Genomic DNA, 23,422 nt, shown 5'->3' with positions numbered 1-23,422 from the left:
CGCGCTGCCGCCGTTAGCGTGGCACGTGCGCTCGCGTAACTCATTCCCAGGCGCAGCGACGGCCTCCGTGACGTCACAGGGGGGGCTCTTCCTACCCCCGTCTCTCTCGTCGCGAACCACGGGCAGGGCTCCCACTCCCCGAGGACGAAGGCTGCTGAGGCCGACTAGCCGCAAACCTAGGAAACCAAGGCGGCCACCACCGCGTGCGTTCCGCGCCTCGCTCTGGCCATAGCCCGGCCCACGCCGCCTCCGACGTGCGTGTCTCGCGCGCCCTATAAATCTCGCGAGGGCGGGGCCGCTACGCGCGCGGTGCTTTGAAAGATGGCGGACGAGGTGGAGCAGGTGAGTCGCTGGCCGGCAGTTCCGTGTGAAGCGAGGACATAAGAGGGAAAGAGTAGCCCTCGTGGCTCGGAGCAACGGCCGGTTGAGCCCAGTCTCCCGCTTCCAGACTCTTCTCGAGCGTTTTCCCCTGTGTCCCCGCGGGCTCCCTGGGGCAGTGGAGGGGGTTAACCCTTTCAGGACCATAAGGCTCGTAGGCCAATTTTTGTGGTTTTGACAACATTTTTATGGTAAAAAGGGCTTGCAGATGCCAAAAAATTGATTTTTTTTGTGAAATATCATTATTTTTATTTAAAAAAAATCACACTTCTGGCTTATGGACAGTGTGGCAAGTGAATCTTCTCGTCAATCTAGCAACTAATGAATGAATGTCGGAACCAGTTTGTTTACATAAAGGTAGTATCATATGGAATCCGTACATATCAAATTTAGAACTGTAGACTATCCCAATCAAAATTTATAGGATTTTAAAGTTATGGTCCTGAAAGGGCTACGGAGCAGCTTTAACCACTGCGCCACTCTAGAAATCAAAGTGTCGTAAAAGTGAGCCAAGTCAAGGGGCTTTTCGGCCTTGCTTGAGTTGGAGTCCTGGGGCTTAAGACTCAGAGGTGGACCTCAGTTTAAAAAAAGAAAACATTCTTTAGATCATTGTAATCTTATTAATACGTTTATTTTCTTATTTTTCTCCTCTATTTTCTTTCTTTATTACTCTTCTAATTGTCATTTTTCCTGGTACTTTAGTTAGATTGTGAGCCTTCGGGACAGTAAGGGAATTTCTAAGTACCTATCTTACTTATAATTTTAATGCACCAATATATTCATTGTAACCCGTTCTGGGCTCTTTTGGGAGGACGGGCTAAAAAAATCGAATAAATAAATAAATTCTGGTGGCTTAAGCCTAGGATGGGACATGGCCCTATGGCATAGGCCTCAGTGGAGGTCGATTTCTGAGGCTGGCCTCAATTGAGAGCCCTTCCTGTGGCCTCGGAGGTTAAGATCATCATGTGGCTTAGGCCTCGGCAAGAAAAAATATTCCTGTGGCTTAAGGCCTCAGACGAGACGTGTTCCTTTGGCTTAGGCCTCAGTAGAGGAAGATTTATGTGGCTCAGTTGAGGCCTCAATTGAGAATTATTCCAGTGGCCTAGGCCTCATAGGTGACGTCTGCCTGTAGCTGAGGCCACTAATGAGTAATAATCCTGTGCATTAGGCCTTGGAGGTGAGATCTTCCCGGGGCTTGGTCCTCAGGTAAGCAATTTTTCTGTGGCTCTGGTCGCAGTGGAAGGCCGATTCTTGGGGCTCAGGCTTCAATGGAGAAAGATTCCTGAGGAGTAGGCCTCAGTTGAGCTGCGGGATATGAGCTGTACTGTGCCTAATTTTTTTTGGGGTGGCATCACTTAGGCTCCCAGGTCCCCTTTTCCCCTCTCCCCCTGAAGGACTTGGATCCTTCATTTCCATAAGCTCACTTGGGCTATGGGTGTGGCGTTACAGAGGTCGCTGCTCTCTTCAGGGAGGCACCAGTATGGGGAGTATTTTTACTCCTTTACTGCGTAAGGAAGCGGAAGCTGCTTCAACTGTAGTAGCAGATGCCTATGGCTTGCAGCCAGGTTGGGCAGCAGTGGGCAGTAGGAGACTCTTAAGGCCCTTCCCTCCCGCTTTGGATCGGGGATCACTGCAGTTGCAGCTCACATCAGCGCCGCTGTCAGTATTTCTACTCTCGGAGTAGGTACGCCACTTCCAGCAGTACTGCCTTTTCCACCACTAACCTGCCAACCCTAGTTGCTGCCACACGGGCGGTGAGTTGGCCTTGGCTGGGGAGCCATTTCACTTGCGGCCTTGTGTACTGTGTTTGGTCACAGCCAGATGGCAGTTAAGCTATGGCTAGGCTGATTGCGAGTTAGTTGATAGCTCTCGCTATTGCTCTTTTATTCTTTCCACTCCTGGGTTCATTCATGTGGAGGAATAGACTGGCGGTTGAATAAGCTACCTCAGTTTCTGAGGCTGTTACTGTTTCTCCTTGGGATGCTGGGACAGGCACTTTGTGGCCCGGGTACAAGAGTAGTGTCTGGTTACAAGGGGATGCCTTGCCTCTCCTCTGGCATTATTCTTGATTGGAGTCAACAATGTGGCCTCCTGTGTCCTAGGGACTTGATACTTGAGAGGGCTTCAGGCAGATGGGGAATCGTCATTTGTCATGAGTCCAGGCTGGCTACCTCAGAACCTTCCGAGGGAAGTAAGTCTGGTTTATGACGAGGCTCATGGGGGTTTGCCATCAGCCAAGGACCGTTGCCAGACATTGGTGACGAGATGTGGTTCAGTTCCAGTTAATGCAGATTCACTGTGTGTAGCCTAACACTTGAGGGGACCCAGAAACCACTTTAAGCACTACAAGTTTTCTTGAACTTGAGCTTCCAATGTCCTCCCGAACTCCATCCTTTTCTTCTTTCCTACCATTCTAAAGCAGGAATTCACTTGGAGTTCTTGACGTGGATTACTCGTATCTCATTACAATCTCAAAGGCATGGGGAGTAACCCATGTGGAGCGATAGTTAATAGCCCTTAAAACTGAAATTACCCATCCAGTTGACCAGCAAGGTGTTCATCTGCCATTATTTACTGTCAGAAAATGATGTTATGTCATTGCCTTTTCTTTCTGCTTAGCAGGGCTTGAAGTGATACAAATGGGTATTGATCTGGCAGTTGCTCAAATTTTTTTCTGCAATATTTCATGTTATTAGTTTTCCGCATGATGTAAACACTTAATGTAAGTGAACATGGTAACTTGATTTTGTTTATTTCTTTTAAACCTTTCTTCTCATAGCAACAAACTACAAACACAGTAGAAGAGCCTCTGGATCTCATCAGACTCAGTCTGGATGAACGAATTTATGTCAAAATGCGTAATGATCGAGAGCTTCGAGGCAGGCTGCATGTGAGTACATTGGAAGCCTTGATGTGGTCTGTCTTGCGGTATTTGTTTTTCCCTTGCCTTATTCTAAAACTGTTATACGGTTTGATTCGCTGTCTCTGCACATGAGCCAGCCATACCTGGAAAGAACAGACCTTGCAAATTGTCTAGGGCATCACTTGATTCTGGGACCAAGAATGAAGATTTAAAACATGCAGATATGGTTGGATTTAAATCTAACATTTCAATTTTTACAATCACTTCAGTATATCCATGATGAAATTTCAGTAATATAACAAGCTCAAATAGATAGCGGGGAAAATAAAATCCCAACAGTTCAAAATATTTGGATCCAAGATGCATAGAAATAATCAATTGCAGGAAAAAGGATATGGTTGGATTCTTATCCCTCTGGGATAATAAATAACTTCTGCCGGGAGTAATTTAACATAATAACATAGTAGATGATGGCAGAAAAAGACCCAAATGATCCATCCAGTCTGCCCAACCTGATTCAATTTAAATTTTTTCTTAGCTATTTCTGGGCAAGAATCGCTCTACCCTGTGCTTGGGTTCCCACTGCCAAAATCTCCATCAAAACCTATTCCAGCCCATCTACATCCTCCCAGCCATTGTAGCCCTCTCCAACCCATCCTCTCCCAAACGGCCATATATAGACATTGCAAGTCTGCCCAGTACTGGCCTTAGTTCAATATTTAATATTTTCTGATTCTATATCCTCTGTTCATACCACGCTTCTTTGAACTCCGTCACTGTTTTCTTCTCCACACAGAATTCTGCATGACTGCGTAATATAGAATTTCTACAACTTTACAGTCACACAGAATCTCAACAGTGTCAACATCTTCAGGTCACAGTATCAGCAGCAATTCCCACACACTGTCTGCCGCTTACCTGGAAGTCTCTCCACAGCAGAGGGTAGGCTTCCGGGTTAACAACAGGCAGTATGTGAGAGTCGCTGATGCCGTGACCTAAAGAAGCAAGTCTTAGGGCAGGCCTGCAGAACTCGGTCCTTAAGGACCAAATCCAGTCGGGTTTCCAGGATTTCCCCATTGTATTTGCATAAGATCTATTTGCCTGCACTGCTTCCATTGTATACATATTGATGTCATGCATATTCATTTAGGAAATCCTGAAAACCTGGCCGGGTGAGGGCTGAAGTTGTGCAAGCCTGCCTTAGAGGAGAGGAAGGAAAGGTGCTGGCATGAGGTGGAAAGGGACGGGAGACATACATGGTGAAGGGAGAGGATGAAATTGCACATAATGGAGGGGAAGAAGGGAGAGATCATGCATGGAGGGGGGTATAGAGATTTAATATAGGGCACAAGGAAGGGAGAGGGGGGAGATGGGAGGGAAAGATTTGGATCCAGGAGCAGAATGGAGTAATGGAGAGAGGACTGGAAATATGAGTGAGGGAAGAGTGGGAGAAATGCTGGACCTTGGGGGAGAGTACAGCAAGGAAGAGATAGGAATATGTCAGGCAACAAGGGTGCTGTATCAAAAAATATATAAAGATCTCTAAATAAGAATGGTCCCTATAGCCATTGTGTACAATGGCCAGATGGTGGGTCTGGCTATAGGGACCTTGGCAGAATGGTAGAACCCTGAGGTTGGGAGGATAGATATAACAGAGGGTAGAAATAGGATAGCGGAGGTACATTCTAGATGAAAGGAAATGGAGGGCAGAGGAAGGAATGATATGGGGAATGGGAGAGAAGATGGAAATTTGATAGGTAGCTGAAAAGATGCTAGAAAGGAATGATCAAATTGTCTGATGCAGATGTAGTGAGTGAATGGAGGAGAGAGTAAAGAAGACAAATGGCTAGCAGACGGCAGGAAAGTAGAAAAACTGATGGAAAAACCCATACAGGCATCAAAGGTAGAAGAAAAACGTTTTTGTTTTAAATGGATAATTAGCAAAAATATTGTTTAAATTTTGACAAATTTGCAGAATTTGCTAAATTTTTTTCTCAGAATTTTGAATTATTTTTACATATGAATCATCGGGAGTAATTAATAGAACCAAAATACAGTACATGGTATGTTTTAGTTTTCTCAACCAAGTAGCGAAGAAACATATTTTTTTATGAGAATAATTGTAACTTCAATAAACATTTAAACTATTTTTAATTTTCAAAATATGCCTCATTGTACCAGTCCTCCTCTTTCAAACCTCCTTCCTAAGTGCATGAAAACCAAACTTAACAGCTGAGCAGCCTTTTGGTTCCATATGGTCAAGTTCATTTCTAAACTGGGAAACAGTTCCTGGATACCTTTTTCCCCTGCAAGGATATTGATGTAGCCAAAAAGTTCATATAGGGATTTGAGGAGCCCTTGTTGGATGTTTAATGCTGTTTTGTGACTCTTCATTCTCCTGCAGGCATATGATCAGCACTTAAACATGATTTTGGGAGACGTGGAAGAAACGGTGACAACAATAGAGATAGATGAAGAAACGTATGAAGAGATCTATAAAGTAGGAGCTTTACTTTCATTCTGGCTGGCCAATAAGCATGTACCGTTCTTAGCCATCATTTCCAACATTAGTGGAATATGCCAAAGTAATTTAAACAGACGTTTGCTGGGAATAAACAGCTGCATAGTCTTGAAACACTTATAAAATGAAATTGTAATGTGTCTAGCATGAATATGACTTGATTGGCGTATCTTATTAGGAGAGTAGCCTTTGTTCAGGTGGCATCAATGTGCACAGCAGTGTCTCAAGCCTTTTAGGTCTGGCACACTAAACCAGTGTTCTTCAACCGCTGGTCTGCAGAAATTTCTTGCCGGTCCACATGGCCGGCACATGCATCGGGCCCCAGACAGTGCTCTTCGGCTGTCGGTCAACGGTGCGATTGAGGCAGTATTGTCTTCGGGCCGGCTCCCTCTTCCTCTGCTGCAGTGCACAAAGCCGTGGGCAGAGGCTCCTACATGCGTCCTGCGCCTGAACTGGAAGCCTTGTCTCTGATGTCGCGTCAGAGGGAAGGCTTACAGATAAGGCACGGGATGCCACTGCCCATGGCTTTGTGCACTGCAGCACTGAGGAAGAGGGAGCTGGCCTGAATATAACACCGGGGGGGGGGGGAGATGGGGAAGGCCAGAAGGCAAGGCACAGCATGGAGAGAGGGGGAATGATTTTATTGTGTCAATTTTGAGAATTTACATCTGCTGTCTATATTTTACACTGTTCAGGAAGAAATGCATTTGTTTCTTTTCCTCTGGGGTTGTTCTGCATGCAGAGTCTTGCATCTTAGGGTTTGTTTGTATTAGAGAATGACACGGTGACAAAATTCATCACCGTCCCCATCCCCGCGGATAACCGCGGGAAATAATCCCATGTCATTTTCTAGTGTCTATTTCAACCTCAGACCTTCTACACCAGCATTCTTCAAAGTAAAGCTTGTGGGTCAGTGGTTGTGGCCATTCATACTCTGATTCTTCCCTCTCTCTTTATTTTTTATTTTATAAATCTTTATTCATTTTCTTATGTTACAACAAGTGGGGACGGTAACAGTTATGAATTTTGTCACCGTGTCATTCTCTAGTTTGTATATATTAGTACTTTTAGTTTTTGGTCCCGTATTTGCATGGGGTTATCTGTGTTCTGGTAGGAATGAATAGTGAGAAGTTAGACACATTCCTGCTGAACCAGAATGTACACAGGTAAGGCTAGTCTGTTAGGACACTGGTCTTTGACCTAAGGGCTGCCGTGGGAGCGGGCTGCTGGGCATGATGGACCACTGGTCTGACCCAGCAGTGGCAATTCGTATGTTCTTATACAGTGTGCTTTGTGTAGTTTAATTTTGTGGTTAACCATTATGTGTTCTTAATACGATTATATTTGTGAAATGAATGGAAAAAATGGTATTACAATTAGTACTTTTATAGGAGTGGGGTCTGGGGTGGAGATGGGTGGAATTCCAATGAGCGTCCGAACTGTTACCGCCACGGCTGGCGCTAAAAACACTAGTGTGGCTATGTAAAGGAGGGGGTCAGTGTTCTGGTAGATAATGCATGTTAGATTTACTGATATGTTAAACTCATATTATGCAATGGGACCTGTTTTAATGTAATAATGTTGTCACTTCAGTAAACCCCAGGCCTCAGATATCTACTTTGTACACCTTTTATTTTATTTTTATTTTTTTTATTCCTTCTCTACAAGTTACTCTGAAATACACACCATATTGCAAATTGGGTACCATCTCAGCAGGCCATGAGTAAGTTTTGTTTTTCTTTTCTTCTTCACTTTCAGTCCACCAAGCGGAACATCCCTATGCTGTTTGTGCGAGGTGATGGTGTGGTCCTTGTAGCACCCCCTCTGAGAGTTGGTTGAGGATGGGAACACTATGGTGGATTACGATCTACAGTTATTTGTTCTGGTATTTAAGCACTGGGGGGGGGGGAAATTCGCGTTTTGGATTTGGAAAGTTAATTTGAAAAGTTGTGAAAGACAGGATGTTATCTGACAAAGTATGTAATATCAAGGTTACATAATGGAATGGTAACAAAATGCAGTTTACTTTTGTAATCTTGTGGCAGTTCTGTGACCTATTCTTAAAGAAAAAAAAAAGAAAATTCTACATTGTGTTACTGTCAGTTCTTGCAGCTCATTTGTTAGACCTTTTAGATCTTATTGGTAACAGTGAGAATCATAGTTTGGTTCTAGAGTACTCTGTACCTCTGACTTCATATGTCGCCTTAATTACAATCTTATTCTGTGCCTCCTTAATACGCTTTCATATGTAATCTAATCTAACCTGAGATTGTTAGTGTTCCTAAATAGATTCAAGGTGACTTGCAGTGTAATTAAAAAAAAATAACAGTTTATATAGTAGAAGGTGCATTTCAAACAATTTGAGAGGTGGTGCTTTAAGTGTTGCTTATATAACCACAAAAAGGCAGTTCTTTTCCTTGCACATTGAGTCTATGGGCCCAAAAGTGCTGTGGAATATATCTTATACTGCACCACCTGCTTCTTTTGCCTGGGGCAATGGTGGATTTGCCTGGTATTTGATCCCACAACCTCTGGGTGCAGAGGCAGCAGCTCTACCACTAGACCACCACTCAGCTGTTAGGTGAAGCTGCCCATTGGATTTTCTGAAGGTGTTTGAGATTAGCCCACCAGATGGAGCTATGGTCCCGTTGGATTGATTTGTGAGGTACAGTATGTAATCGCTGGTTTTAGGGTTGTATTTCTTAAATCGAGCTCCACACTAAAGGTATTAAGCAGTAGCTGGAGGAGTTTGATGCAGACAGCTTGCTTTAGAGCTGTCTAGAAGGCTTAGCACATGTTTCTAATGCAAATGTAATGCCAGCTAGTAAGAAATCCACATTTTATAGAGGAGATGGTGGATGCCTGGAACACCTGTAGTAGGGACAAAAGTGTGATGGAATTGAGAAATAAGTGAGCTAAACAAAGGATGTGTGTGTATAGAAATGATGGAATGGAAGCCAAAATTTAATGACATTCACACTTTGAACAAGATTGAGAGGGGTACAATCTACCCAGAGCAGCAAATAAGTCTGGCTGCTGATGGGCACAATGTATGCATGTGTATATCTCTTGTCTACATTTACTATGGCACATAACTGTTGTGATGAGGCTGTGTTGTGGATTGCTGTAAAATGAATTTGTCCCTGTGGGAGCTCATTCTCTAGTGTCTCAACTTCAGTCCTTCTACACCGGCACTCTTCAATGCAAGGCTTGAGGGTCAGTGGTTGGACCCATCCGTACGGTGATTCTTCCCTCTCTCCTTAAAGAATGGCACAGGGATGGTTTCCTACAGTTACCGGTACGGGGTGGGGTCCAATTCTGCAGCATTCTCTAAGAGGTTCTGGACAGGGCTCTGCACAGCTTGGTTATGAGATGGTTTTGCTGCTTCCATTAATGATCCCACCTGCAGTGTGGTCTTCATCATGATCGATTGTTGAAGTTGTCCGGGTCTCATTGCAGCTGGGTAGATAGAGCCACCATTTCAGCCATAATCCGTGATGGCTCCACCTACCCAGACATGATGAGACCTGGACAGCTGCAACAATCATGACGCCAGCTGTGGGAGCCAAAGAACATTCATCATGTTTGTTTGAAATGGACCTAAAGTTTTATGAGGAATTCCTGGTTCAAGTGCCAGGAAAGCAAATCCAGAAAGGATGTTTCCAGCCCAGTCTGAAGAGCAGAAACTACAAGGTCATATCTGTTTTTACAAACTCTAAAGAATTGTTTGAGAGTTAATTTACCAGTTGCAAGAAATGAGTTTGTTTTAAAAGTTGTAAACAGATTTAATGAATAAATAGTGCATTAGGAAAACAGCATTAAAAACCATGTTCTGGTTTCTCTGTTGCTGTAGTGAGGATGGTTAGAGTACAGTTGGTGAATAACTGAACTTCACCTGCAAGGGGCAATATTTCAGGCCAGTCACCTTACACCCAGAATTTTAAGTGGATTCATATAAATACCTCAAAACACAAGACATGTGGACAGGGGATGCACACTTTTTAAGTGACAGGTTTGCACCCATTTTGGGATTTGTCGATGAGTATGTGCTTGAGACTGCTAAAACAAAGACCACACTGTCCAAAATGTCAAGAACACCGTTTAAGGAACAAAAAAGGATAGTTTCAGTATTATGATATGAACAAAATCCTGCCTGTTCTGGATGCAACACTTTTTTTTTTTTTTTTTTTAATAATGCTGAAAGTTGATTAAGAACTACATGCTCAATTTTACTAGAGAAACATAAATTAGAAATAGGCTTATAACTTTGGAAAAAAGACACTACACTTCTCCCTCTATCTGCGGTTTCCATATATGCGGATTCGCTTATTTGTGATTTTTCGGCTGCTGACTCTTCCCCCCAAAATTGCATCATTAATTTTCTCCTTTTACTGTACCGATAGTTTATCGCTTACCATTCACTCTGAAAATCGCTGCTTCCATGCTTCCCAGTGTGCCCTGAGAAAAACGCTGCTTCCCAGCATGCATGGAGAAAATCGCTGGGAATCGCTGCTTGCCTGCTCCAAGCTATTCGCGGTTTCAATAATGACGGCATTTTCTAAAAACTGTGAATAACATATAAAAAATTATTCACGGTTTTTCCATATTAGCGCCTATGGTCCACCCGCATCCCCCGTGAATACGTAGGGAGAAGTGTATTGTCTATCTAAATTTACTGATTTCAGAACAGGAGTAACATAAAGCATGTTTTCAAGTTCTTCAGAAAAATTCCTGATCTAAACTTTGATTTAATTTGTGCCATGAGATGTGGTAATGTCTGTCTATGTAAAATTGGGACAAAAACTTGCTCAACTCTAGTCTGGATAAAGTGTAGCAAAACCAGATATACTGATATCGCTTAAAGCAGGAAGCTGTGAATTTCAAACACCTGGACACCAAAACTGGCAGATGCCGTATGGGGTATGAATACCATCACAAATTCACCGAGGACCCAGATCGGACTCATTGATCAATGATGCTGACCCTTAACCCAACGGGAGCTCGGCTGTTTCACTGTCTTCAGCTTCCTCAGGGTTCACAAACTTTTGCAGTCTGGATTCAGCACTTCTAACTCCGATGCCAAGATAGCAAACAAAATGGTTTTTAAAGCCTGAACACTTAAATAAAATGACTTTCTCTTTGTTTCCTGATTTGTAATTTTTAATTAATTTTACACCCCATTAAAAAGTGCTTCTCCCACCAATGACTAAAAAGTTCATTGGGGTTGTGAGAGTGTTCAGAGCTTTTGGGGGGCCCTGGCTTCCTTTCTTCAGGGTCTCTTGCGAGTTTCTGTTCCTGTTTCTGTAAATCATATGTTATTCGCTCATTTTTCCTTGTTTTCTGTGTACACATCTGCGGAGAAATTGTTTTTGAGCAAATGTTATATTTTGGGGAAAAAATGTATCTTGAATTTTTGGCTGGCGGAGGTTCCTCCCTCCTTCTGGTATTGGCGGAATAAATTACATGCTCTTCTTGGATGGGAGGCCCTCCTGGCTTCTTCATCTCGCCGCTGGAGCAGAGACTTTGTGCACATTTGGACTCCTTATTTGGACAGTTTGTCTCCCAGGTGCGCAGTCATATCTTGAATAGACTACATGCGTATTCTATCCCGCCTGTCTGATTTGGGGGGTGGGGTTGGGGGGAGTGGGTGCTGGGTGGGGCTTTTGGGGGGGTATGGGGGGGTTGGGATACTATGTAACCTGAGAGGACATCAGTGTCCAGTCCTCTTGGGGGTAGGGAGCTCTGTTTTCTATCTTTGAAATGTTTTTGCCCTGCTGTTTCTTTGTGATCTGGTTGTTGCTTAATAAAAACAGATTTCACATAATACCATATTTTACAAACTCAATAAAAACTTTGCCCTGACAGATAATTATTAACCTTGTTTATTTATGTTCAAATCTGTTTTATTTGTCTACAAAACAAAAAGAATACAACAAAAAACATTCAACATTGTGTGTTCAATGCTTTGCCTTCACAACAAACTGCCGCCATTTTCATGGTCTTATAATTTAGAAAAAGCATATGACCGTTTAAATTGTTGAAGCTTTTCTTACCTCAACATTAACATTATTTTCTTTAGTTTACTGCTTTATAAACCCATTTGTGGCTTTAACAGACTGGTTATTGACTTCATTTGTTTAAGAAATATTCAATGTTTCTCCCTCCCAACAGACTGCCGACATAGTCAAAGCCTCATTTATTTAAAACACATATAACATCATTTATATTGTGAAGGCTTTCCTTCTCTCTTACAACATTATCAAAGGAGCCTATAACGTCGTTTATAGAGTCAATACTTATCTTACCTCGCAACCGCCTGCCATCGTTTTCCGAACTTCTGACAACGTGGCCTAAACAGCTGATTATGCTGCTACTTAAAAATGGCGGCAGTTTTTCAAAAGATGACATGTCGCCCCCCCATAGAACAAACGGTTGCACTAGTGTCTCTGCCGCTTGTTGCTCATTTATTTATTTTGTTTTGATTACAAATAACGATTGTAATTTTAACGCTATTCTTCTGGGTGCTCATTTCATTTATTTGCGTTCTGCCACTGAACACCTCAATTTTATCCAATCGATGAATGACGCGTCACTTTATGCATAAAGCATAATATAATACTCTATAAAGAATATTAAACCTTTTAACTTCATCATGTTGGATGTTCTTTCTGCTTGCAATAACAGAAGTTTCCCCTTATTGTTATTTCTATTTTAATATACACTAGGCTGTTTCAATCACACTGGTGCAAATTTTTTGTGTTTGCGACCTAAATAAAATTGCTGCTTTGTTGAATCTCGGTGCTTTGCATATATCGTCAACAACCTGTTTCTTGTAGAGGGAATACTTATTATTTACATGCCTAATCTCTGAAAAAACATTGTTTATTCTGTTGTGTTTTGAACAGACCTATTAAAATATGATGGCTGGAGAGAGAACATTTGTTTTCAAGATCTCATGTGTGACTTTGATGTTTAAAAATACTGCTATATCACTTTCTTCCTTGCTATGAGGATCATTGGTTTCTAAAAATGCCTTCCATTCAATGTGGCTGTTTAAACCAACTGGATGCAAACTGTTTAATCTATGTATCCATTTTTGTTCACTTTGTAACAGTGTTATGTTGCAATCTCCCCCTCTGATGTTTTTGCCGACTGAGTCAATGATCCACGTGTGGTTGTATGTGAGACAATGTTCCACTAATGGAGCTTCTAATTTGCTCCTCTTCAAACAAGTCTTATGCTTGCTCAAACATACTCTGAATGCCCTATTGGTCTTCCCTATGTAAATCTTTTCACATGGGCATTTAATTACATACACCACATATGTACTGTTGCGATCACTGTCATGTTTTAATGTGTATTTTTTGTTGTCGCTGGCATTCAAAAAGGAAGATCAAGTTGAATGTTTATTCTATAGAACTTGTGATGTCCTACTTTTCTGATGTTGATTTCTTCCAAGCTCCATGGGTGGTATGAAGGGCTCAAGATTTCCTTCAGATTTCTAGTTTTTATAAGCTATTCTCAATTTAGTGTCTTTAAAAACATTGTTGGTTTGTACTATTTTCCATTATTTTTTCAAAACTTTTGAAATCACCAGGCTTGCATGATTGTTTCTTCTGCTTCTTCCTTCTTGTTTTGTTTATCCAATAACAATTCTCAGTAGTTATAATACTCTCCTGTATGTTTTCTTTAGTTGTCGATCTTCATACCCTCTTTTTTTTCAAGTTTGTCATTAATATATTGACTTGTTTTTTGTAATCACCTACATTGCTACAAATTCATCTGTATCATAGCATTTGTGAATATGGTAGATTGTTAATCAAATGTCTTGGATGACAACTAACCTGCCTGCCCGTGGTATTTGTCTGTCTTCTTTTTATAGACAAACTTATTATTATTTTGTGTAACATCCAAAAATGAGATATTCTTATGAGAGTAACTATAAGTGAATCATATAGCTGGATTACAATAATTCAACCATACTACAAATGTTTTGAGTTCTTCCACGTTTCCAATACAAACACATCATCTATGAAACATTTCCAAGTGTTCAACTTCTCTGTGGCGGGCTTCTGCATAAATTGTTTTGAGAATGAATGGGTTTTCCACTCACCTTTTCAAGAAGTTGAACACTTGGACTGGAAACGTGGGAGAACAAGAATCAAATCTTTCTGATTTTGACATGGAATGCATGGCAACAGCAGCCAATTGAAGGGGAAATACATCTTTTAGAGTTGTAATTTTATTTACAGAAAAATCTGCTAATAATCCAAAGGCAGATAGTACAGGTCCATGTTTTTCTTTACTACTGGCGATAATTCTTATGGTTACGTCAGAGTTCCATGAAGAACTAAGTCTGGTATCCCTGACAATCCTATTAACACAAATGTTAACCATGTTTGTCTATTAATCTCATAAGTTCCTGTGTGATTTGAAAGTGAGCTGTGCTTGTATTGACGATTTCTTGAAATGTGATTGACTGCAAAATACCTGTAGGGATCCTTCCAGCCCTAAATTCTCTGAAATTTCTTTGCAGGCATGAGAATTCCAAGCAAATTACTAATCCTTGCTAGATTTGTATATTAAAGCGCATTTGCCAGGAGTCAAGCAAGGCTGCCTCTAAACAGTGTAAATACTAATAAAAACTGTGTACAAAACCAGCAACTTATTCACTTTCCAAGTTAAATAAACCTCCTCCACTACAGTGGAAACTAGTAATGTATTAATGGCGTGCTTTGTTTTTGCACTTGTGGAATATGTGAAGTGTAGAAAAATCAGCTGCCTCCTGGACAATGTCTGTGAAAGAGGTTGGATCTAACTCAACACTCCAGCACTGTACTGTCTGACCTTGAAGTTGTCAGGAGCTGAATTCAGAACTCAATTTCAGCAGCTCCCACACAGGACAGGAGCCAGCAGGTGTCTTGGCTACAGCAGGACCGAAATGCAGTTCATGGCATAAGGAGAAGGAAGGGGTTTTGCCAGATACACAAGAAAGGAATCTGTGTCTGCAGTGGACTTCAGGTAACTTTTGTTTGTTTGTTTTTAACTTTTATTTGCTGGTTTGGCAATGGTCCCAGTGTTATTCCTGCCTGCCCCATGCTGCACGGGGGTCTCAATTTCAGTCTCAAAAGTCATGGAAAGATTGCTCAAAAATTAGATGCTATGCTTAAATCTCAGGCAATATACCAAGAAGTATTAGTTTGGTAGGAGCAATGTAAGAACTGTTTTTATAATGGAAATAAATGTTATTGATGTGTTGTTCTGGGATCTTGTGACCTGGATTGGCAGTGTTTGAAGCCAGATACTGCGTTTGACCTTCAGTCTGTCCCAATATGGCAACTCTTATGTTATTATTTTTACAATAATAACTACTCGGCATCAGATGCAAATACAGTGAAAAAAAGTCCAGTTACATTTGTTGTTGGCAGAGCAGATGTTGATGCAGCCAGTTGTCATTTGGGAGCTTTTTCTGCTCTTTTTTTTTTTTTTTTTTTTGATGCCTGAAGCATGGGAGTACAAGCATCTTCCTTTATCTGGGTATAGATGTCCTATTTATAGGCCATGTTGAAGGTATGAGGGCTAGGGTAATGCTTAAGGGGTGGGCACTGCTTAGAAGTGAGCAGCAGGATGTGGGGTTCAGGAGCAAAAAGGGCAAGAAAATGTGTAAGGAGGGCTTGTGGGGGGGGGGGGAAGAAGTTCAAGTGGGACAAGGAGAGGAATAAAGATATAAAGACTAGGGGACACTCGAAGTTACAGGGAAACGCTCTTAAAACCAGTAGGAGGAAATATTTTTTCACTCGGAGAATAGTTAAGCTCTGGAACGCGTTACCAGAGGTTGTGGTAAGAGCAGATAGCATATCTGGTTTTAAGAAAGGTTTGGACAAGTTCCTGGAGGAAAAGTCCATAGTCTGTTATTGAGAGAGACATGGGGGAAGCCACTGCTTGTCCTGGATCGGTAGCATGGAATATTGCTACTCCTTGAGTTTTTGGCCAGTTACTAGTGACCTGGATTGGACACCGTGAGAATGAGTTACTGGGCTTGATGGCTCCATTGGTCTGACCCAGTAAGGCTATTATGTTATATTTAAAGTCAGAGAGGAGGAATGACAGGTGAAAGGGGGAAGAAAGTACATGGCCCATTCTTGGCAGCTACGGGAGAAATACTGCATATGGAAAAAAATGTTCCCCAGCACTTGCCCCTATGCCCTTCATCCTTCTACTTTCAGAACCAAAATTGAGGTCAATGTTGTTTTTTCTTCTCAGGTATCTCCACACCTTCCTCTGGTATTGTACTCTCTCTGCCCATAGCCAAGTTCCACTAGGTAAACCTGTCAGCCTCTGCTTCTTCTAGGCTATAGATTGGGAGCCCAGTATTATGCTCCTACATCCGTGCTCTGATTTCTGCTAAACTTAGGAGCATGAATTTTCAGCTGAAATGTTTGCTTATAAATTTGGCCCTTGACTCAATTGCTTAAATTTTGAGGTAATATATAGAATAAAAAAAACAAAAGGAATAAAGGTAATATTTTTATTGGACTAACTTAATGCATTGTTTGTTTAGCTTTCAAAGGTGACCCTTCCAGAGATAAGAAACAGGCAAATGTTGTTAAAAGCTGTCAGTATATGTAAGTGAAATGTCAGTGTTTTAGTGATGGTCTCGGAGAAGTAGGAGGGGGGTTGAGTGAAGGAAAGACAGACAAGGAAAGCTGACTGAAGGAGACAGTTGAAAAAACTTCATGGCCTGTAATGTGATAGAAAGTCCTTTTTTGTCAAAATATTTTATCATTTTGATGTCAAGTCTTACGTTCTGGATTGTTTAAACATGTCCTTTCGGTATTCTCACCATAAAATCATTGATATAATGTTCAGGTTTGTTGAAGCGTTATCCCAAAGCGATGATATCCTGATTGGCATTGCAGTTTTGATGTTCAAACAATTTTTATTGATGATGGCAAAACTCATAAGCATAGCAGTCATAGCCTTAGTCCACAATATTGGCTAACTACATCAACTGAGCTTAAAACAATAATGCTGTAATCGTTAAACAGTGTTAACTTAATATGCCCCAACTCCCTCTCTGATAATTACAAAGATACAAAACTGATGAATATGAAACTTCAAGTTAAACCAGAAGTGAGATACATAGCATGATACGGTACCGTCTGCACTAGTGGAAACTTGTAGACCCACCAGGTCATTAAAGAAACTTTCCAACACGTACTCGTAATCATTTTTGCTTGTGGTGAGACATACAATGTCCTTATCGCTGAAACAAAGAACTCATTAAATCCGTATGCACTTAAGCAGGCATATAAAAAGTCCCTTTTAACTCTCAAACTCTTTTTCCACGTCAAAACTAATCAATACAGACAGGGTATTCTGATAGGACCTCTGCTTCAGTGAGAGGAGAAGCTTGTGCACATTCTTGCTATTGTCCGTCCCTTCACAAAGCCGACCTGTGATTTCATATACCAGCACCACCCTTGCCAGTCTATTGTCCATGATTTTTGCTACAGATTTTACCTCCTTCAGCAATGAAATGGGTCTATAAGAGATAGTGGATGTTGCAGATGGGCAGACTGGATGGGCCATTTGGCCTTTATCTGCCATCGTGTTTCTATGTAACAAATGTGATCAAAGACTAAAAGTGGCAGGGAAATGCTTAACCTGTCCTGACTGTTGGGCACAACCCACCTCTCACATAAAAAAAAAATCCAAGTGCCTTTGCTTATTACATCTTATGAATGCCAGAAGAAGGCACTTTTGAAACAAAACAAAACATCCTGTGCCATTTGGAGGCACAACCCTGGTGAAAATGGTGGTCATGGGTCCTCAAGCTACATTCTTGAATTTTATTCTTGGTCTTTAGGATTTTGAGTTTAAGTGATAAAAATAGTTGTCCTTTTTCATGCTGATGGAATTTCTAATATTAGCTCATTTTGTCTTTTTGAAGCTGCAAGAAATGACTTTCCATTTAGGGTAAAGTCAGTTTCCATATGAATATTATTCATTGCAGAATGTTATACTGTATTAGGAAATCTATTCTGTGCAGAAAAGAAGAAATAGCATTCAAAATCATTTTGGTCACTTGCCATCAGTTCTCTGTGAAGCTGTTCCAGTTCTTCACAAAAGATTGTAACGGTCTCTGCATATTTATTACCAGCCCAATATGAATAAAAGTAGAATTTTATAAATGCACATCGGATTATGTATGTGCAAAACCAACGTAGACAAAATATGGAGATCAGAAATAATACAGCCAAAAGTATTACAGAATAGGATCTACCAGCATAAAACCCTTTTCAAATCTTTTACAGAGAAGGGGAAGCAGGAGAGGACATGAGGTTGCAGGGGTCAACTTAGGAGTAATTTTCAATCCTTAACCCTATTCCACTGTCCTCCAACCCAGCCAGCTGATTAACCGTTCCCCTTAACTGTATCCATGACCTCCTGTTTGTCTGTCTTGCCTGTTTAGATTGTAAGCTCTTTCGTGCAGGTACTGTGTTCTTCTTTTCTGCTCAATGCAGCGCTGCGTGCGTCTGGTAGTGCTATAGAAATAATTACTAGTAGTAGTATGAAGAGTTTCAGTCTTTGGGAAGCAGAGCTGAGGTTGTGATGTCATAATGCCTCATTCCACCAATAAGAGCCAACCTCCTCAGTGATTTGACAATGCCTTGATTTGTCTGTCTAGATTGTAAGCTCTTTCGAGCATGGACTGTTTCTTCTTTGTGACTGTGTACACGATGTGTGCGTCTGATAACGCTATAGAAATAATTACTAGTAGTAGTAGTAGTGTGAAGAGTTTCAGTCTTTGGGAAGCAGAGCTGAGATTGTGATGTCCTAATGCCTCATTCCACCAATAAAAGCCAACCTCCTCAGTAAGTCACAAAGCCTTGATTGTCCTGTACTCCCCTCAGCCCTCCAACCCAGCCAGCTGATTAACCGTTCCCCTTAATTGTATCCATGACCTCCTGTTTGTCTGTTTTGCCTGTCTAGATTGTAAGCTCTTTTGAGCAGGGACCGATTCTTCTTTGACTCTGTGCAGCGCTGTGTATATCTGGTAGCGCTATAGAAATAATTACTAGTAGTAGTAGTGTGAAGTTTCAGTCACTGGGAAGCAGAGCTGAGATTGTGATGTCATAATGCCTCATTCCACCAATAAGTCATCCTCATCAGTGATGTCACAATGCCTTGATTTGTCTGTCTTGCCTGTCTAGATTGTAAGCTCTTTCGAGCATGGACTGTTTCTTCTTTGTGACTGTGTACACGATGCGTGCGTCTGATAACGCTATAGAAATAATTACTAGTAGTAGTATGAAGTTTCAGTCACTGGGAAGCAGAGCTGAGATTGTGATGTCATAATGCCTCCACCAATAAGAGGCAACCTCTTCAGTGTTGTCACAATGCCTTGATTTGTCTGTCTTGCCTATCTAGATTGTAAGCTCTTTCGAGCATGGACTGTTTCTTCTTTGTGACTGTGTACACGATGTGTGCGTCTGATAACGCTATAGAAATAATTACTAGTAGTAGTAGTAGTGTGAAGAGTTTCAGTCTTTGGGAAGCAGAGCTGAGATTGTGATGTCCTAATGCCTCATTCCACCAATAAAAGCCAACCTCCTCAGTAAGTCACAAAGCCTTGATTGTCCTGTACTCCCCTCAGCCCTCCAACCCAGCCAGCTGATTAACCGTTCCCCTTAATTGTATCCATGACCTCCTGTTTGTCTGTTTTGCCTGTCTAGATTGTAAGCTCTTTTGAGCAGGGACCGATTCTTCTTTGACTCTGTGCAGCGCTGTGTATATCTGGTAGCGCTATAGAAATAATTACTAGTAGTAGTAGTGTGAAGTTTCAGTCACTGGGAAGCAGAGCTGAGATTGTGATGTCATAATGCCTCATTCCACCAATAAGTCATCCTCATCAGTGATGTCACAATGCCTTGATTTGTCTGTCTTGCCTGTCTAGATTGTAAGCTCTTTCGAGCATGGACTGTTTCTTCTTTGTGACTGTGTACACGATGCGTGCGTCTGATAACGCTATAGAAATAATTACTAGTAGTAGTATGAAGTTTCAGTCACTGGGAAGCAGAGCTGAGATTGTGATGTCATAATGCCTCCACCAATAAGAGGCAACCTCTTCAGTGTTGTCACAATGCCTTGATTTGTCTGTCTTGCCTATCTAGATTGTAAGCTCTTTCGAGCAGAGACTGTTTTCTTCTTCTTTGCGACTGTGCAGTGCTGCGTGTATCTGATAGCACTATAGAAATAATTACTAGTAGTAGTATGAAGTTTCAGTCACTGGGAAGCAGAGCTGAGATTGTGATGTCATAATGCCTCCACCAATAAGAGGCAACCTCTTCAGTGTTGTCACAATGCCTTTATTTGTCTGTCTTGCCTATCTAGATTGTAAGCTCTTTCGAGCAGAGACTGTTTTCTTCTTCTTTGCGACTGTGCAGTGCTGCGTGTATCTGGTAGCACTATAGAAATAATTACTAGTAGTAGTAGTAGTGTGAAGTTTCAGTCACTGGGAAGCAGAGCTGAGATTGTGATGTCATAATGCCTCATTCCACCAATAAGTCATCCTCATCAGTGATGTCACAATGCCTTGATTTGTCTGTCTTGCCTGTCTAGATTGTAAGCTCTTTCGAGCAGAGACTGTTTTCTTTGCGACTGCAGTGCTGCGTGCGTCTGGTAGCACTATAGAAATAATTACTAGTAGTAGTAGTTTGAAGAGTTTCAGTCTTTGGGAAGCAGAGCTGAGATTGTGATGTCATAATGCCTCCACCAATAAGAGGCAACCTCTTCAGTGTTGTCACAATGCCTTGATTTGTCTGTCTTGCCTATCTAGATTGTAAGCTCTTTCGAGCAGAGACTGTTTTCTTCTTCTTTGCGACTGTGCAGTGCTGCGTGTATCTGATAGCACTATAGAAATAATTACTAGTAGTAGTATGAAGTTTCAGTCACTGGGAAGCAGAGCTGAGATTGTGATGTCATAATGCCTCCACCAATAAGAGGCAACCTCTTCAGTGTTGTCACAATGCCTTGATTTGTCTGTCTTGCCTATCTAGATTGTAAGCTCTTTCGAGCAGAGACTGTTTTCTTCTTCTTTGCGACTGTGCAGTGCTGCGTGTATCTGGTAGCACTATATAAATAATTACTAGTAGTAGTAGTAGTGTGAAGTTTCAGTCACTGGGAAGCAGAGCTGAGATTGTGATGTCATAATGCCTCATTCCACCAATAAGTCATCCTCATCAGTGATGTCACAATGCCTTGATTTGTCTGTCTTGCCTGTCTAGATTGTAAGCTCTTTCGAGCAGAGACTGTTTTCTTCTTCTTTGCGACTGCAGTGCTGCGTGTATCTGATAGCACTATAGAAATAATTTACTAGTAGTAGTATGAAGTTTCAGTCACTGGGAAGCAGAGCTGAGATTGTGATGTCATAATGCCTCATTCCACAAATAAGTCAACCTCATCAGTGATGTCACAATGCCTTGATTTGTCGTCTTGCCTGTCTAGATTGTAAGCTCTTTCGAGCAGAGACTGTTTTCTTCTTTGCGACTGCAGTGCTGCGTGCGTCTGGTAGCACTATAGAAATAATTACTAGTAGTAGTAGTGTGAAGAGTTTCAATCTTTGGGAGGCAGAGCTGAGATTGTGATGTCATAATGCCTCATTCCACCTATAAGAGCCAACCTCATCAGTGATGTCACAATGCCTTGATTTGTCTGTCTTGCCTGTCTAGATTGTAAGCTCTTTCGAGCAGGGACTGATTCTTCTTTGACTCTGCAGCGCTGCGTATATCTGGTAGCACTATAGAAATAATTACTAGTAGTAGTAGTGTGAAGAGTTTCAATCTTTGGGAGGCAGAGCTGAGATTGTGATGTCATAATGCCTCCTCCAATAAGAGGCAACCTCCTCAGTGTTATCACAATGCCTTGATTGTCCTGTACTCCCCTCAGCCCTCCAACCCAGCCAGCTGATTAACTGTTCCCCGTAACTGTATCCATGACATCCTGTTTGTCTGTCTTGCCTGTTTAGATTGTAAGCTCTTTCGTGCAGGTACTGGTTCTTCTTTGCAACTCCATGCAGCGCTGTGTGCGTCTGGTAGTGCTATAGAATTAATTACTAGTAGTAGTATGAAGAGTTTCAGTCTTTGGGAAGCAGAGCTGAGGTTCCACCAATAAGAGTCAACCTCATCAGGGATGACACAATGCCTTGATTTGTCTGTCTTGCCTGTCTAGATTGTAAGCTCTTTTGAGCAGGGACTGTTTTCTTCTTCTTTGTGACTCTGTGCAGCGCTGCGTGCATCTGGTTGCACTATAGAAATAATAGTAGTGGCAGGAAGTAATTTTTCATGAAGAGGATGGTGGATGTCTGGATTGGCCTCCTGCAGGAGATATTGGAGACAAACAGTTGATTAAGTTTTTTGAATCAATATTTATGATGGTGGTTTCAATGGAGTTTTCTTGAGAGACTTAGGACTGTGCTGTTCTCCGTTGCAGGACTATGGGCTAGATTCACTAAGCAAACCGATCGTGTACAGCTCGTTTTGTGCTTACTTTTCCAACCTCATCCGCACCCGATCCGATTTATGCAGGCAAATGAGTAAAAAGGCTTAACGCATCGATTCATGAAACCATGTTGTCCAAACCGACTGGCCTTTCCGTTCCAAAAAGTTACGACTGCTGAGGACCAGTCGTTTACATTCTCGCACGCGTCAGTTGCTAGGCAGAAATAGTGGGCATGTTAAGAACCCCAAAAATATATATCTATCCCTCCAAAAATCCTAAATATATCAAAATTTTTAAATATATGTAAACTTCATGTACGTAAGCATTAGAAATAATTTTTATTTCTTTTTTTGGAATGCGCATAGCGAGCGTGGGAGTGAATCTCAGATTTGGAATGCGCATTGCGAGAAAATTGCGGATTAACCCCGTGCTCTCCTTGCGCATTATACATTTCAAATATCAATGCCAAATAACAAAAAAATTCCAAAATCAAAAAACTTTTATGGGCCATCTATCCCTCCCCCCTTCCAGCTGGATTGTCGCATGCATGTGATGTCAGGGTGTCGCTAGTGGTTGCTACGTGCTTCACGGCAGAGCCGCACAACCTCCTGGGATTCGTAGGCTGTATATAACAGCGCATTCAGCAGCTGTTAACTGTTGTGCCTTCTAGCAATTTAACAGTAATTTTCCAGAGAGAAATGGACGGCGCTCGCCGGCTACACTATCTGCTTCTTTTGGAATACGAGTACACCGAGAAAGATGAGGCTAGAGAAATGAGAAGGCGAGCACTTCCCTGCCCGCGTGTGTTTCGTGAGTGAATTGTCCTGGATTGGATGTTGGACCAGAAGGTAATGGACAATTACCGTCTTAGCAGGGCTTTGATTTTACATCTTTATGGTGAAATTAGAGCAGACATCGATCCCCAAACTTCTCGTTCCCATGCCGTTTCTGGTCTCGTGAGGCTGCTCGCCGTTCTTCATTTTCTTGCCACTGGATCCTTTCAGTGAGTCATCAGCTGTACAAGTGGTGTGGGACAGCCATCGTTGTCAAGATTTGTGAGACTGGTTCTGCGAGGGCAGTACTTCAGATTTCCAGAGACTTGGAGGAACAACAGCGGGTGAAACAAGACTTTTGTCTTAAGCTGGAATGCCCAATGT

At 41.8% G+C, this 23,422-nt stretch overlaps 2 protein-coding genes across 5 annotated transcripts in view; both read left to right on the top strand.

Moving 5' to 3' along the window:
* The first annotated feature begins 203 nt into the window (after positions 1-203).
* LSM3 (LSM3 homolog, U6 small nuclear RNA and mRNA degradation associated) lies at positions 204-7,848 on the top strand. Its single transcript, XM_033925945.1, has 4 exons — positions 204-342; positions 3,158-3,268; positions 5,646-5,741; positions 7,521-7,848. Exons 1-4 carry the CDS (start codon positions 322-324, stop codon positions 7,599-7,601), a joined length of 309 nt encoding a protein of 102 aa, XP_033781836.1. The 5' UTR covers positions 204-321; the 3' UTR covers positions 7,602-7,848.
* The window catches only part of SLC6A6 (solute carrier family 6 member 6), an 87,611-nt gene continuing 71,640 nt past the window's right edge, over positions 7,452-23,422 (top strand). For 3 of the 4 annotated variants that reach the window (XM_033925944.1, XM_033925943.1, XM_033925940.1), the window contains exon 1: positions 14,653-14,783. The gene's annotated coding sequence lies outside the window, so the exon portion shown is untranslated. Of the gene's footprint in view, positions 7,486-14,652; positions 14,784-23,422 lie in introns of those variants that run through there. The other variant, XM_033925942.1, reaches the window with a different exon arrangement.

Source organism: Geotrypetes seraphini, chromosome 17 (assembly GCF_902459505.1).
Source record: "Geotrypetes seraphini chromosome 17, aGeoSer1.1, whole genome shotgun sequence".
NCBI classification, from domain to species: Eukaryota; Metazoa; Chordata; class Amphibia; order Gymnophiona; family Dermophiidae; genus Geotrypetes; species Geotrypetes seraphini.
The sequence above is the reverse complement of the archived record's forward strand: the minus strand, read 5'-3'. Positions and strand labels throughout refer to the sequence as shown.